Source organism: Hippoglossus stenolepis, chromosome 13 (assembly GCF_022539355.2).
Source record: "Hippoglossus stenolepis isolate QCI-W04-F060 chromosome 13, HSTE1.2, whole genome shotgun sequence".
Taxonomy (NCBI): Eukaryota; Metazoa; Chordata; class Actinopteri; order Pleuronectiformes; family Pleuronectidae; genus Hippoglossus; species Hippoglossus stenolepis.
Window position 1 is genome coordinate 22,151,347 of NC_061495.1, and position 17,830 is coordinate 22,169,176.

Below are 17,830 nucleotides of genomic sequence, written 5' to 3' on the forward strand. Positions count from 1 at the left end.
CGTGGTGCTCACTTTACCACAGACTTTTTAACTTTACAGAACTTCTACATTCACAAAACAAAACCTTCATAATGCAACAGAAGAAAAAAACTGAAAAAACATCAAATGTGTCCTTAAACGTTTGTTTTGTGACGTGAGCATTAAAAATCCAAATTTGTTTCCTAGAACAAGTTTTGCCCAAAACAAACTCACTGCTTCAATGATTTGCTTCCTTTTCTCCCCTGAGAAGTTTGACATTAATCATCTAGAACAATACACATTATTATTGAACATATTAATATGTAGATGTGCCTGTGGCTGCCTGGTTTTTCTTCTCACAGTCCCAGAGCTCAGAGGAATCGCATCCTCCATCCCCGCTCCTCTGTCCTCGAGCCTGTGAACCAAAAATCAACCGAGCACGTCGACACTCCCTCGCAGAGAGGAGCCTTTCCTCAGGAGCTGTGACTGAGGAGGTGAAGCTGGTTCCTGTGACGAAGCATTTTATACCAGCACCTCTTTGTGGAAATGGTCACTGCAGCTGATCTGATGGGGGCAGCTGTGGAAATATTTATACCTCTGAATTACTTTTTTAAAAATGACAAAGAACATATAGCCAGTAATACAATACTGTTAATGAATTGTCTTTAGGTCTCAGACTGTTGGTCGCATAAGAATCTATTAGTTTATTAATCAATGAAGAAAAAAAATGTGAATAAGGGCAGTGACCCCTGTGAAATTATTCCTCTGCTTTCATTACAGATTATTTATTACGTGTTGAATAAAAAAATGCTGAAAATCACTCAAACAGTGTGCGTGCGTGCGTGTGCGTGCTTGCTGGGTGATGAAGAGAAGAGATGAAGCTGCCTGGCTTAGTTAGAATGTAATTTGTGTCCACCAGAGGGGGCACTCTCCCTGTCCTCACCTACCAGCAGTAAAAAACTGCTCCTTTTGTTCAAGGCAGTTTTTTACCATCTCACATATCATCACAGTTCAATCAGTGAAAAGTAAACATATAAGATGTATTAAATTTTTAATGCATAACTTAATACTGGATAAGTTAATTGTCAGTTTTTTTTCTTTTTCAACAGATAACAAAAAACACAAATCTGACCTTTAGCTGCATTTACAAACAAATACTCATTTTAAAAGGGATTTTATCCATTTTGGATTTGGATCCAAGTCTAGATCCAATTGGGTGAGAGGCGGCGTTGACCCTGAACAGGTCACCATCACATTGCAGGACCTACATGTAGAGTTAAATAACCATTCACAACCACATTTCTAAGAGCAATTAAGAGTCTCCAATTAGCCAAGGTGACAGTGCTAACCCCTGAACCACCGCCCCGCCCAAATGCATTTAATGGCATTTGAAAACGTTATGTTTGATCAATTTGCAAGTTGTATGTATCAGTATGTAATTGGGCCACTTCAGGCAATGATGCAACTCCTTCTGGCCTATGTGGCCCTGTGCTCTGGGCAGGGTGTAATCTGGATGTGAATCTGAAGTGGCCCATGCTGAATAGTGAATAGGGACCTAATGACATGCGGTATTACTCTGGCTTACTTGTTGCCAACATCTGGCAAACAGGAGCGGGCTGCCATCATTCCACGCTGCATGTGGGCCAGATGTATGATATGTGGGTCAAATATGGGCCAAAACAAAGATTGCTAATGTGTAAGTGCATATACTTAAAGTTGTAATTATTAGAATTGAATTTATTCAAGTAACTGAATTTGATAAGATTTATACGTTTAATGGTAGAGAAATTATTTATAGAACTAAACACTGCAGAGAGTAAAATGCAAAATCTTTTTATTTGATTCAAGGGCGACAGAAAATCTTCATCTGGTCTTTATTTAAATGGCGTATTGTTATTTGTAACCCGTGAACAGCATCATTCATTTGAAAAAGCACTTTATTGTACTTTCTAAAGTGAGATTATCAAACAAATAAGGTTCTTACTTTCACAATTATTATACTATAATGTTGTTTTTTTTGTCCTAGATAAGTTTTGGCCACAATTTAAATGATCATTTACAGAACAACTGCTTTCATAAATATTTCAGCCGTTTTTGAATGGATGTGTGTACATCAGGCTGTATGATTGGATTTACCAGGTTTCTCTTTTCCTGTCATTTCAAATGTCAGATTATTTTATGCAGAAGAGGAAATACAGTTTACATAATGAAGAACTGACATAAAAAGGTCTGCTGTTGGGAAGCTGGGAATGTTTCTAGTTTCTGAAGAAACTGTTGCATGTCTTTACAGTAAAGCTTGTCTGTCTCTGAGCCTGTGTTGTGCAGTTGGAGTCCAGCCATTCTTTAACATGCAGCCCTTCTTCATCCACACATTCCTGGTGTGCTGTCCTCAGCTGCCTGCACACTCCCCTGCAGGCCGACAGGACGACCTTGACCAGGAGACAGACCCTACCCGACCACAGCTCTCTGTTCTCCGACGCTGCCGGGCTCGGAGCATGAAAATCACATTTACAGTTGCGGTGGAGTCCGTCCCTCGGGACACAAGAGTGTCCAAACAAACACAAACCCTTCCTTGTTCCCAGCCCTCCGCTCCTGGAGACAAGGAGGACAAGTGCCTGCAGAACAGGCAAACAACAAAAACATGAGCTCAAAGTGGTCGACGCTGGAGACAATTCAGAGCCTAAAGGAAGCTGAAGCAGGACAAGGAATATCCTTTAAACAAAATGTCAACTTTGCACTTAATACATGTTAAATATAACAGGTGGACGTAAAACATTTTCCGAGGACATTCATGTTCCCCAGAGGATAGGTCATTTCAGGCATAGACAACCATAAACTTTCCCCCCTCACCACTGGTAAGGCTGTAGATATACTTGCTTTGGGAGCATGTCATGTACATATTCTCTGTATTTTTATTTAGTTTCATTCTTACTTTATTAAATTTTAAATTTTATATATTGCCTATTTTCTTCTATTTTATACTTTCATGTGTTCTTTAAATGGCAAGGGTCTATCCTCTGGGGAACATGAATTTACCCACTAAATGTGTGTTTGTTTGATTGTAGATACATTTTGCAAAAAGGGAACAAAGGCCATGGACGGTTCATCCTCTGGGAACCTTGAATGTCTCTTATTGTCGACCTGGCATCACCACCATTGGTCCCAGAACTATTGGGTCAGAAACTGGTGGTTAAATCTACAGTTAAACATCTTCAACATCTTCCTGAAAAGGAAGAAGACGTTACTTTTCAAATAAAAGAGTAAAAACACAGTCGACGCAGCTCTTCAGCTCGTTGGCCTACTTTTCTTCCTACATGAGTTGTGGGGGTTCTTCAGCAGCCTCAGGGGTCGGATCTGGTCACATGACACAATGTATGCATTTCCATAGCTGCACATTTAGAGTTACGTCTCTGTCTACATTCAAAACACAATCACGTTTCATACCATCTGACCACATCCTGCACGTTCTCGTGGTTTTAACCAGTGTTTTAGTCGAATGTCAAAATTCTATGTATTTGTTAAAACAGTTAAATGATGAAAATCTGAGCTGATAGAAAATGTTGATTCATTCGTCTGAGTCATTGTCAGTGAGCAGCAGTGGACTCTGCTGCTCTTTTTGCCCTGGCTCTCGTCTCTCAGGCTACATACACGGTGCCGTGCTGATGGGTGAAAGTGATGAAAGCTCTATGAAACCTGAGAGGAAAAACTGCAATACGCCAAAACTCAGGGCTGAAATATTCACTGTCCTGCACCAGCACAAATCTTAAGGTTCACTTGTTTTTTTCCTGTGGCATAAATACGACTATATTCATCCATCTACACTAAATAATTGACTAAATTAGGGTTGAAGTGGACTTCATCATCAGTCAAAGGCCAAGCCTCTGAGCTGTAGAAGTAAACATGCGGATACAGCATCTATGAGAAAATATAGAATTTGAAGTATCATTAGTGAGCTTTAGAAACTGATATATACAACCTAACATGTTTTATGTTATTATTATGCAAAACAAATATTTGGACTAATGAATATAATACAAATATCTTTTCATCATTTCCTTTTCCCAGTTATTTGTCAGCTTTTTACATGTTTTTTCCCACTTTTGTTGGATTTTGGACAGAACGAAAAGAAGATCTCTGGGGAAAATGTCAGAAATGCTCCTTTCTTTCGGGGGCGTGTCTGTGTTTGATTGACAGCAGTTGAGTCCAGGAGGTATTAGATGTTGTGTTGATGCCCCGAAAAATCAAGTTTATTACATCTCATATTCACAATTTCCCTCGGGATCAATAAACTATCTATCTATCTATCTATCTATCTATCTATCTATCTATCTATCTATCTATCTATCTATCTATCTATCTATCTATCTAAAGCACAGGTGAAATTAAGAAATCTTATATCTTAAAAGTGCTTCACAAATAAATAAAGTCAGAAAACATAAAAATGACATAAACACAGATGAATTCTTGAAGTTAAGCAAGACCACTCATTATGATAAATCAGTATTTGTTTCAAATGAAGACTTAGCCTGTCTCACTGCTCTTATTTCTAAATCATCGTACAGCCTCCATCCTTCTTTTCCCCTGAAGATAAAATGAACTATATGTCTGTTCTCATGTTTTTGTGCAGCTTCATGAAACAAATCTGACAAATACTTCGGGATCATGAAAGCAAACTGAAAAAGAAAACGTATCATCAATCAGATGTTTGTCCAATAACCGTTGAAGATCAGTTTTCATCCTCCCTGATGTTTTTCCCTCTGTTCCTCCTCTGTCCTCCCCTCTGCAGGTGCTCTCCTTCCTCCCTCATTCCTCTCTCTGTCCTCCCTCTGTCCTCCCTCTCTCTGTCCTCACTCTGTCCTCACTCCCTCCTCACCGCTGCAGGTGCTCTCCTCCCTCTGTCCTCCCTCTCTGTCCTCACCCTGTCCCCACTCCCTCCTCACTACTGCAGGTGCTCTCCTGCCTCCCTCATCCCTCTCTCTGTCCTCACTCTGTCCTCACTCCCTCCTCACCGCTGCAGGTGCTCTCCTCCCTCTGTCCTCCCTCTCTCTGTCCTCCTCTCTCTGTCCCCACTCCCTCCTCACCGCTGCAGGTGCTCTCCTCCCTCTGTCCTCCCTCTCTCTGTCCTCACTCTGTCCCCACTCCTCCTCACCGCTGCAGGTGCTCTCCTCCCTCTGTCCCCCCTCTCTCTGTCCTCACTCTGTCCTCACTCCCTCCTCACCACTTCAGGTGCTGTCCTCCCTCTGTCCTCCCTCTCTCTGTCCTCCCTCTGTCCTCCCTCTCTCTGTCCTCACTCTGTCCCCACTCCCTCCTCACCACTGCAGGTGTTCCCCCCCTTTGTCCTCCCCTCTGCAGGTGCTCTCCTTCCTCTCTCTGTCCTCACTCTGTCCTCACATACCTCTGTCCTCACTCCCTCCTCATCACTGCAGGTGCTCTCCCCCCTCTGCCCTCACCTTCTCCCCCTCTCTTCCCTCTGTCCTCACCTCCTCCTCCCTCTGTCCTCACCTTTTCCTCCCTCATGTCCTCAACTTCTCCTCCCTCTGTCCCCACATTATCCTCCCTCTCTCCTCCCTCTCTCCTCACCTCTGCAGTTGCTCTCCTCCCTTTGTCCTCCCCTTCTCCCCCTCTCTCCTCCCTCTCTCCTCACCTCTCACCTGCAGGTGCTCTCCTCCCTCTGTCCCCACCTTCTCCCCCCTCTCTCCTCCCTCTTTCCTCACCTCTGCAGGTGCTCTCCTCCCTCTGTCCCCACCTTCTCCTCCCTCTCTCCTCCCTCTCTCCTCCTTCTCTCCTCCCTCTCTCCTCACCTCTGCAGGTGCTCTCCTCCCTCTGTCCTCACCTTCCTCACCTCCTCCTCGCTCTGTCCTTACCTGCATTATTTAACAGTCTCACCTCTGACCCACATTCAGCTGCAGCTCAACATAAACCTCCTTCTCTCCGCTCCACGCTGATTGGACGATATGCCCGGCTCGGGAGGGCGCACTCGTGAACCCGCCCGGCCTGTGTTTCCAGGAGACTCTCCAGTGTGCCCGCGCACCCACCGCGTGCCCGCTCTACCCTGAACCTACATAAGACGATTCCGGGGCGCGCGCCCCGTTAGAAATCTGTGTCGGGCGTGCCCGCCAGTGGAATGCGCGCCCCCGCTCTCCCACCCTCCTCCTCTCGTGCTCGTGTGTTTGCGCTAATTGCGGAGCTCCGCTATAACAGAAGATAAAATGTAGAAACTCATGAACGTTTCTCTGACAGATTTCCCACTTGTTTCGTTGCGTTTAAACAGCGCAGGGAGGATGAGGAGCGTTTACGCGCAGATTCCGCATCTTCTTCTCTCTTGTTTCTCCTCAGGATGAAAACACAACATCTTTGGACTTGGAGCGAGTTGATTTTGGAGCTGATGGAAACACACGAGTCTGTTTCTCTCCATCTTTTCTGTTTCCAGTGGATTTAATCCTGATGCGACACTTGGCACTTCCGAAGTGAATTGACGCGTAAACGCCAGGCAGAGCAGAAGAAGACCTGCTCCTCCTGCGCTGCCTTTATTTTATTTTATTTGACTCTACTGAACAATGTGTTTCCAGCGTTGATCTGAAGGATTACAGCTGATTTTGTACATGTAGACGAGGCTCAGTGTGTTCGAGGGGATTCGTCAGAGGCTTATATAAGAGCAGCGTCATGTATGCAGGACGCAAGAGGAGAAAACCGGTCCAGAGAGCGTAAGTCCTATTTAATTCTAATATAATTATTATTAATAGAACTGAGCATCAACATAAACTCTCATTTAATCACGAGTTAAAATAATAATCGTAAAAAAAAGTCTGAAAAGTTCCAGGAAAGAAAAACGGTTTCTTATGAGAATTAAAAATCTGATTTAAATTCGAATGGTTCGAATTTGTTTTCAAGTTAGATTTAAAATGTTAAATTGTGTATTTATTCCTCGTATGTTTCCTGTGTGTGTGTGTGTGTGTGTGTGTGTGTGTGTGTGTGTGTGTGTGTGTGTGTGTGTGTGTTGCTGGTTTAAAGCCTGAGGATTATTGCAGGCCTGCAGCAGCAGAATGATTTTAACCTTCAACACTTCTCCCTCTGATTTTCTTTATGTAACAGTTTCTGACGAATGTTCGAAGGGAAAATAACTTCAAATCACATCTCATCGTTATTATTTTAATTATTAATTTAATTTTAATGACACTGACTCACCGGCTCGTGCTCGGTGTTGCGCCATTTTCTGTCAAAACGCCCTTCAGAGGATCAGACCGAAGTTTTCTGTTTTTCTCGTCAGGCGGTTTAAACGGCTTGGGATCATCAATGTTTATTTGTTGTGTTTGTACATTTTATTATTCGTTATTGACAAAAACCCGGTAAATGCTAAATATCATAAAAACAGGCCCTTGCTCAACCATAACAGTAATCGCCTTTTTACCCTCAGAATAAACAATTATATCAAATCCTCAGCTGTAAAGATGAATATATGCAAAGTAAAGACACAGCATTTAATCTTTTTTCTCATTTGCAGCCGTTTTGGTGCAACATCTTAGTCGATGACCTAATTTCTCTGCCAATATTTCAGAAATACGAGCAGTATAATGTAAATAGATGATGAATTCAAAGCTTCATATTTTGGGCAAAATCTCCAAACTGAGTCAGAATTTGTTTATGATCCGAGACCTGCTGGATCAATATAAATACAGATGCTCTGTGCGTTTTGAGAAATGAAGCTGCTGCAGGTTTATGCTTCACTCATTAAATAATTATAAATGTTTCCAAACAACTGATGTGATGGAGGAAATTTGAGCTTGACAGACAGATAGGGAGATGGATATATAGATAGTTAGATTGACAGATGGATAGATTGATAGATTTTATTGATCTTAAACTGGGAAATTCCTGTGTTACAGCAGCAAGGCATCACACTATACAAGATTTGAAAGAACAAAAGTATACAAAATATAGACTATAGTTTTTTATATATATATATATATATAAACTATGTACATTTAGAGTGCAATGTACATAATAGCAGGAGGTTAAGGTTGAGGCCTCTGCTGCAGATGGTGCTGAGACTCAAGACTGTGACGCAAAGATGAAGAAAATGTGACACACACACACACACACACACACACACACACACACACACACACATTTGATTTATTTAATTTCATGTTTTAATTTAATTAATCTTTGAAGAACTAGATGGAAATTAGCATTAAAGCTAACTCAGGCTCATTCCCATTATTCTGTCTGTTGATCAATACGCACCGTCCCTATCAAATCAAATATTAATACATAAACACATATAAATATATGGATTGATTGTTTGAATAATCCGGTTATGACTGGTTCCATTTTTCTCCTTTATGAAGATTTAATATGTTTTATTTAATGTAAACATGTAAATTATAAAATTATGACACAGATTTAACTCATGATCATCAGGATGAAAACAATCACGTCCAACTGGTCCGAGATGTTGTATTTTTAGATGATTGATCAAATTGAACGAGCAGCTCTGAATGCATAAACATGATTTTATGTGATTGTGTGAAAATTATAGATCAAAAAAGAAAAATGGTTATAATTGATGATGATAAATATATTTCTTGTGTCAGTAAACAGTCCAGAAAGAGCAGCATGAGTTCAGGTGCAGGCAGAGCTGACATGTAAACATCCCTCCATCCGTCCACAGCCGTGCACAGTGATGACATGTGACAGTGTCAGCGTGTGTGAGTGAGGAACAGTCATGGCAGCCGCACTGTAAACTGTCAACTCGCATCGCTTCTCTGTTTGAGTAGAAATATTTGTAAAATCCTGTGAACCCAACATGAAGCACTGACACACAAAAATTGGAAATATAGGCCGCACACAATCACACAATAACAAAACAGGAATGACTCTTAGTCGAGGGCCGAAACAAATATAAAACACAAAATATGTCCTCTGTGTTTCTTTACACGTCTAAAACAGTCAAAGTTTAAGCTGTTGTTTATCTTCCTGAATCCACATTTTCTCGCCATCAGTTGGTTTCCAGAGCTTGAACGATTTATCGGTTGCTCGATAATATCGTCCGATGTGAACCTTTGACAAACATTTAATGTTTATAAACATATATAACAAATTACAAAATAAACAATGCATGATGTTTATTTTCTTAGTTCAAGTTCTATATTTGCCGTCATATGTGTTTTCTTTTTATTTATACATATTTATAATAAACTGGTTAAACTGTAAAATATCAGGCCTCAGTTACAACATAGGACAAGATGGAGAATATCCCTTTTATGTTCTACTGCACTAATTAATGCCGACCACCAGTTGATGTTATGTTGACATGGTCTTCTGCACAAATTAAGTTACCAACTACCAGTAGATATTAGCAGGTCCTACCGGGGTGTTTCTGGTGTTTCAGCCTTTTAATCACCAGACCCCCTCTTCTAAGGCCGGCCCACCACAGGTTGATCAGACCTGGGTGCATGTCCCTGACATCTCGGGGCCCAGTCGGGGTCTTTCCTCCTGATCCTGGATCATCAGCTGCAGCGTTCTGCAGTGTGTGATGTTTCTTTTATGGCCTGGTGCATGGCTTGTCTGTGAAACCCCTGCAGCCAACCTCCACAGGGCAAACTATTGCTTTCCAGCCACGTTGTTCTGCCTCAAAGGCCATGTCTGCACGCCCCTCGCAGACGTGTTGTGGTTCTTTGAACAGTGCTCAATGTTTTGGATGGCGAGGCATTGGCAGCATTTCTCTTTGTCTCAATTGTTGCTGCAAGACATTCGAGTACCTGGTTGTGTCTCCACGTACATGTATACCTGCCTGCCTGCCTGAGACTCATTTTACAACCAGTGAGGATGAGGGTAGCTGGAGTTGAGCACAGTGGGCAGGATGATATTCGTTCAGCCATTGCTGCAGATTTTTGGGTGAGGGAAGGAAGTCATAGGAGTTTCATAACGACATCTAAGGAATCATTATTTAATAAATATGTAAATGTATCGGCAGATGTATTGGTATTAAAATGATTGTACTCTCTAATATTAATATCGGCCCCAAAACATCCAAATCAGTGGGACTCTGGTTTCTATTTCTAACTCACAGTGGCTGAAATAAAATGCCCCCTTAAAAATATTAAAATCTACTAGATTCAGATTTTTACTTGAATCCACATCCAATTGCAGAAACTCATTAATATATCAGCCCAGTATATTTGCTGAAACTTTAAAAAAATTGGGATCTGTGCATTATTTCCTAAAAAAAAAAAAAGTTTAATAATTGAAAAAAAAATCCAGGATCCGTCTGTTAATCTGCATCCGCACCAAAATGTAGTTCCTCTCAGACCCAGGCCCATCCGTCCACCAAGTTTGGATGAAATTGGTTTTGTATGGAAATAATTTAATATATTCAATATTTCTAAGGTCTCACACTAAGAAAACTTATTGTAGTAAAATGTATTATTATTATTATTAGTCCTGTTTGTTAATCTGCTATAAATATGATCATTTTTATTCTGAGAAAAATGTTTAAATAAAATAGTTTTGCATCACTTTCACACATTTCCACAAATTTCATTTTGACACATTTGCTGTTTTTGGAAAAACTGTTGAAAGAGTATATAACGTGTATAATATATTTGTTGTGTGTGATAATTTCACACCTCATCAAATAAAGCAAACACAGCAAAAACAAATACTAGATTTAAAAATAATAATTTTATAATTAGCAGTAGTACTGTATCATTCTTAAAGTGCAAAAAACTCAAATGTTATTATGACCTTAAAAATATACCCTTTGTAAAGTTTTATGTTCAAGTTCCAGAACCTCTGGGATAATTCAGTAAAATGTGTTGTTTTAATCCCAATATTTATTATACTGGTCTCAAAATATATTCTCTATAATCCTGGGATTTATTGTTTTAATCCCAAATTCATATTGTACCACCAAATTGTTATAATCTCTAACTTTGTTATGCTTCTCCAAATAACTGTCCAGACGTCCTAAAAAACGGATCTCTCTCTCTCTCTCTCTCTCTCTCTCTCTCTCTCTCTCTCTCTCTGTTTGTTTGGGGCCTTTGAATGACCACTAATGTTTCTTTGACATCATCCCTCAGGGTGAAGCAGCCGCCGGCCGAAGGGGCCAAATCCAACCCATCCAAACGGCACAGAGACCGGCTGAATGGCGAGCTGGAGCGGCTGGCCAGCCTGCTGCCTTTCCCTGAAGAGGTCACCGCCAGTCTGGACAAGCTCTCCATCCTCCGCCTCAGCGTCAGCTACCTTCGCGCCAAGAACTTCTTCACTGGTAACTCTTCAGCACTAGTAACTGGTTTGAACTCGCAGCTCGGCACAAGGTCACTCGTCGCCCCAAACTTCGGCGTCTGTCATGAAGTTGACTGTGACACCAGCCAGTGAAAACACCTCTGTTTGGCTCTGGTCGACTGTTTTACATAACAACTCTGACATGGAGAGCAATTATCTCATCTGTCACATAAACATGTTTCCAATCAGTGGCACAGTTTTTGGAAATCGTGTCGTTTGCTTAGAAACTCAGAAGATCGATATCAAATTAATGAGTTTTATGGCCAGCGCTCAGAGGGAGGGGGGAACTGTCGCCATGGCAACATGATGCGGCAGCTTCCATCATTTCACATGTCAACGTTTTTACATTTTTCTTATAGAAAAGCAGGAAAAAAGAGATTTGAGGGCAGCGGTTTCTTGACCAACAGCAGTGACTTTATTGAACAATGTGAGTCAAACTATATCAAATACAAACAGAGACACAGTCCCAGCAGCTCGGTCTCTGCACTTCAGTCTTTACATAGAGTCGAACCCAACCCACAGCATCTGCTCCATAAATAAGAAAAACCTCGTTCGAAATGACGTCTGTGATAATGCGATGCCTGAAAATCCAGTTTCATAACAGCAGCAGCAGCAGGTTCATGTCATGTGGTTCATTTCATTTGTCTAGACAAGCTGCTGCTGTTATTAGAGTCAGACCAGTCTTTTTAAGAAAGAATATATATCTGGAGTTATGATGTTAAATGAGTCTTTGTGGACTGAAGATGATACACACTGGAGAAATATAATGGCAGCTTTAGGTCTTTTCTATTTAACACATTCATTGTTGGTTAACGTCACAAGTCGTATAATTCCAATGGAAAATTCTGCAGTTGACTTTTATGTATGTGAGAATATGAAGATTAAAGGACCAGAATAAACGTCATGAGATAGCAAATAATTCGGAGGTGAATTTTGACATATCTGCTCCACTTAATGAAGGTGTAGCTCCTCCCTCATGTCAGGAGGAAAAACTTCTGATTGGTTCTCACTTTGTAAACATGGCCGAGGTTATTCAAGTTAGTTAGATGGTGTTCTGATCAAGTCAAACAACAAACTTATAGCCTGTTAAAACCGTGGGAAATAAAGATGGACGACACGATGGCCTCCCGAAGGTGAAGCCAAAGTGTCTCAATCGCCCCCTGGTGGCAGGCTGCAGTATAGGTAAATAAATCCTGCCTTCTCCATGTTTACAGATGGCACATGGACCGAACTTATAAATAAAAATAGTCAATTAAATTAAAGATGTCTCTGATCTGATAGGCCTTCATTGTGCAGTTGATTTTCACTTGATGAAGATCAGCTCAAAGTTTCTCTCCTCCAACCCAATCTCTGAATGAAATGAAGTAATTGATCTCCACTCTTTTAAGCAAATTTAAAGCCCAGCATCTCTTTAGCACCTTCGGCAGATCTGCACGTTCATAATATGAAGAGGAGGAGGAACAGGAAGTAGCAGTTTAACACAGCATCTGTTTCTATAAACGTTCTGGTCCCTGCAGCCATTACAAGAACGCCACCGCGAGTCACGTCGCTCGCTTGCTCTAGTATTTGTGCCGGATGTGTTGGCCAACATCTCACGGTTCATCTCATCACTCAGCGCTGTGGAGACCACCGCAGAGAGAGAGGGAGAAAAACCAGCCACCGCCTCATCCAGATGATTTCATAGCAGGGAGAAACCCTCAATATTTCATCGAGACCCGCGTCTGTGACAAAAAATGAGGATGTGGCGCTCTGCTCGGCGTCCATTAAAACCGTACGCAGAAGCATCGGGAGGAGTTGCATGCCAGCGGATGAATGTGTACAGTTTTCTCTACTATGCGGAGCGGAGACATTGTTATTTTAGGCGATGATCTTTCAAAGAGAATGCTGCAATGCGGCCGTCAGATGCTCTTGATGCATGAATAATTGAAAGAAACCCTCAAGTTTAAAGAATTTATGAAAGGAAGGCAGAACAATGTTTGTTTAAGGCAGCGACTTTTTGAAATGGCTGTTTGGGGTGAGACGGGCTGGACGCAGCGCCGGTGATCCGAGTGTTTTCGCTGGATTTACCAAACACATTTCATATTTCGTTATTGCCGAGTGTGTTCGTGTGCATGTTGCTTTGTTGTGTACACGTGGAGGCTCCTGAACAAACGCAACGTTCATCAGATTCATTTCTCTCCATACATTTCAGAGCCACAACTAGATTAGCATTTATTTTTCCCTTTCTGTAACGTATGGAAGTATTCAACCTGTCAGAGTGAATTATTGATAGTGGATTTCAGTTGCAATAGGTCAAAGTGTAGCCTATAGACAAACCCTCTTGTCTAACGGCATTAGCCTACTTCCTGGACGCTCTCTAAGTAATTAACGAGCTCAGGGCTCTTACATTAGGGGCCAGCTCCTCGGAGAGAAAGCTCCGTGGACCCCGAGGGCCCAGCGCTTGCATCCGCCTCTGTGGTTCGCCATAGTTTGTTGTATGTAAACAACGCGAATCCTGCTTGTCAGAGGCATCTGAAAGTGAGTGGTCTGCGCAGCGATGACTTAGCTCCAGCTCACTCTGGGAACGCTGCCACCGATTCAACACTCCGCTGCTGCTCCTGTGTTTGGATGTTTAGAAGAACTGTTAAACGCTCACACAGGCCCGACTTCATTAAGTATTAAAACGCATTAGATTTGCTTTGCATTGAGCTTTTTCTTCCTGAATATGTTATTACAGTAACGGTTCATACTCAAAGTTGGTTGCACCCAGGGACTCCTCACGTAGCCGTGAGTGTAACTGAATATAACGTGGGAGTTGAACACAGTCCCTCACAGAGTCCGGTTAATCTAGCAGACAGTATTATCCAGCCCAGCTGCCATCTTTGTTATTGTCTGGAGCCACAATGGGCTCGTCCCTCTCAGCCAGTCTGAAGAGAGGAGCATCACCGCGCTGAAACCAATAAACGCCCAATCTTCACTGGGTGTGAAGCACCACACGGCATGACACCACATGAGTGAAATATATTCAATAGAGAGTGGATCCGCCCGAGCCCATCGGGGCCATGGGCAGAACTCAGGCCAGGTTCAGGTGGGGTATGAAATTCAAGTTCAGGTGGGGTTGTCTGGTTGATTTTATCTGTCTGTAATTGGGGAAAACATCAGGCTCAGGTCGGATTCGGACGGAAACTTGCGGCAGGAGCTTCACTCAATCAATCAATCAATCAATCAATCAATCAATCAATCAATCAATCAATCAAACTTTATTCATACAGCACCTTTCAAACCAATCCGTTGCAGTTCAAAGTGCTTTACAAGCGATTGACAAAATGTTAAGAAAGCATTAATAAATTCAGAAACCAATGCACTCATATATTGTAAAGGATTACAAAGTAAACCATAATAAAACTATAAAATGTTAATAAAACAAGACAGAATAATTAATGAGAAGAAAGAGATAATAAAATATAGATTACAAATTTTTATTTAACCAGTGTAAATTATAAAAAGTCGAGCAGAAAAGATGGGTTTTATATCATTTAAAATTGTCCACATTTTCAGCTCCTCTCAGATCCTCTGGAAGTTTGTTCACAGCATCACCACATGTTGTTGTTCTGCTTCATGGAAAATGCTAACAGAGAAGAACCAGAGGTTCTGAGGGGCCTGGTTCATAAACCAAAAGCATCTCTGACAGATGGTGCAAGGCCGTGTGCTTTATGAACTAATAAAGGATCAAACCGCTGTGTGATGATGAGTTTCACTTTGGTCTCAGCCGCGTTACTGGTGGTTTCCAGCAGTGTCAGTCGGGTCACAGATAATCAGCCGTGGAGAATCAGTGATACGCTCACTGGAATTAGTCTGCTCTCAACTCTTTATCCATGTGTGGCGTGAGTTTTACAGCCTGACGTGTCAAACCCTTCTCCAGAGGGACGCATCTGTAAAACTGTGATTAGAATTTTAAAGAAATTTGGTTTGAAATATACCTGAGATTCATTAAATTGTCACATTTAGTGCATTTTTTCCTCTGAGCAGCACTTTGTTTTAGGGAACTATCATAAAACTCACACAATTTAAGTCGTCCGGTGCCACCAATTACATTTTCCTGAGTTTTTGACCTCAGGTGGCCACTATGGAGCCTTTATAAGGTTTCACACCATTACTCTGATTAACATCAACAGAGAAACAGTGAATGTAACATAACATTAAAACAAGGAGGGCTGTGACAAAGTTTCTTTTCATAACTTTCTGCCACTAGTGTCGTCATATTTTGCATCTGCTGCTTTTCCTTATTTCATATATTCTGATACTCAGCTCCAACATTATCTGGACTCATCTGCACAACCAGGATGTAGAATATGTTCACTCAACACCATGAGGGTGACAGAGTCTAATTATTTGTCCATTTACTCCAACACATACTTTGTTATCATCATTACAATTACTTGAAGCCTTCAGGCTGTTAGTTTTACTTATTATTCTGAAAGACTGAACCAGTTACCTTGTGCAGGAAACAGCTGTGGTCAGGTTCAGTCCACATCATTACAGAAAATGACATCACTGATTTTCCTGAAACTTGGTGGAAGGATGTGGGCCAAAGAAGAACTCGTTATCTTTATGAGCAGATTCAATTCAGGGAGCAGATTTATTCTTTCACTCTCCTCAACATTGTGTCGTTGACATTTTTGTGAATCCCTCAGAGAAATTTGGTGCAGATTTGTATAATGATCCAGATTTTGAGTATTTTTAGGTAGGTTGTCTTTATTCAGTTTGTAACATACATACTCTCAACTCTACATCACAGAATGAATATTTTGAACATTTCTGTCTGTGTTTCTGATCTCAACATATGTTGATGCATTATAGTAATAAAGTGGCAGATCAGCCTTGGCAGAGGCTCGTCAGTTTTAATTTTAATTCCTCCCCTCAGTTACATTTCCTGCTTTAACATGACACGGTTTGGTTCATCATGTTTTTTCTTAAAGTGTATTTCCCTATATCCTCTAAAACCTTCCTTCAAGCTCATCAGGTGGATATAATGAGCAGCTAATGATTCAAATACATTGTTTTTAAAGTGGTCGATTTTCATTTGAGCAGCGATTATTAGAGATAGATCACAGTGAGGGTTGGTCCTGTGGGGATATTTTTATGCTGTTTATGGTGGAGGAAACTCCTGGATGACACAACTAAGCCAATAAGAGCTCTCCTGGGTTTCTTGGAAGAGTCGTCACCTGCAGCCGAATGGCTCGATCTCCCTTTTTTCCTTTTCCTGTGCCCCCTCACTCACCCCATATCCCTTCTTCTCGTTCCTCTCTTGCTTTTCTGTCTGTGAGTTTTAGGCGCAGGCAGCAAGAATCAAACCTGCGCGTCACGTGGCGGACGTTACATAACCGCCACTCTCTCAGATGCACGTCAGATGGTCGCTTCTGTGCTCGGAGCCTCGGCGAGCACTGTACTTTCATAGTTCATAGAGTTTAAAACCTGCGGTGGACAGGAGATGAAATTATGATTAATCCTGTGATTTTCATCATAGCAGCAGGACTGTTGTTAAAGTGAACTGCAGCTCTTTGAGTTTCGCTCCATTGTAAATATAGATGGAGATTAGGAGAAATAATCCCTGTGGACAGCAGAGGATTCACTTTGCTGTGGTTTGGTGTCGGCTGTTTGTGCCGACAGATGGACGCATACTGTTCCAGGTTTTACCAGAAACTCAGTGAAATGGATCTAATGAGTTTGATGCTCACGTTGAATCAGGATCAGATGTAGAAATATTGTCAAGTAGGTTTTCACATTCAAACCATTTACTGCTTTAGAAGGTGAGAGGAAAGATAAAGCAAAAAGACAAGAATCATAAATGTAAGCTATACAATAAAAATGAAGGATTAAAATATGTGTATTAATTAAAGATATGTACAGAATGTCACCATGTACAGTTGTAAACTGTCCTCGTTCCTGAGGCATATGTCCAGCCCAGTTTGAAATTAAAGCTGCACAGATCAGTAGTCATAGATTAACAGTTGGTCAAAAGACGAACTGGAATATGAAAGTTGTTGCTCGACTAATTGAGAAATGTATTTCCTCTGTTTTTAGTCATGTTTAGCAACTTTTTTAGTTTCACTTTCCAACTAAAGCAAACGACTGTTTCCAGTAAAGAGTCTCTCCTGAAGCTGCTGTACACAACCTGCTGGGCAGCAAAGAGCAGACAGACAATTCGTTCCGCTAGCTGGTGAACATAGTGCAGCTTGAGGGCCTCATATTTCTGTCAGAAGTAGGAGGAGCCAATAAGAGAGGCCTGAATTCATCAAACATAAAAAAAAATGTCTCTTTGGCTGTTTGAATGAACATTTATGTTCCTGTAACAACTCTACGACTGGTCAATAAAAAACACGTATTGTTGGTTTAAATAAAGGTTTTTTTAATGATATATTGTTAAAACATTTGTTAGGCTTAAGTTTTTAAGTTTTAACTAAATAAATTACACTTAATCCAATAATCTGTCAAAGGTACAATGAAAAGTGAAAAGCCAAATATATATATTGAAGTAGGTGGCGACCAAAACAGAGCCAGTAAGAGAAGGGAAATCAGGTTTAAATGAATCAAATCTCACTAAATG

General features: G+C 41.2%; 1 protein-coding gene across 1 annotated transcript in view; it reads left to right on the forward strand.

Annotated features, from left to right (window-relative positions):
- Positions 1-6,075: 6,075 nt before the first annotated feature.
- The window catches only part of LOC118120533 (aryl hydrocarbon receptor), a 42,565-nt gene continuing 30,810 nt past the window's right edge, over positions 6,076-17,830 (forward strand). Inside the window, exons 1-2 of the mRNA XM_035175590.2 lie at positions 6,076-6,662; positions 11,040-11,227. Coding sequence (XP_035031481.2) covers positions 6,622-6,662; positions 11,040-11,227 — 229 coding nt within the window. The 5' untranslated portion in view covers positions 6,076-6,621. The remainder of the gene's footprint in view (positions 6,663-11,039; positions 11,228-17,830) is intronic.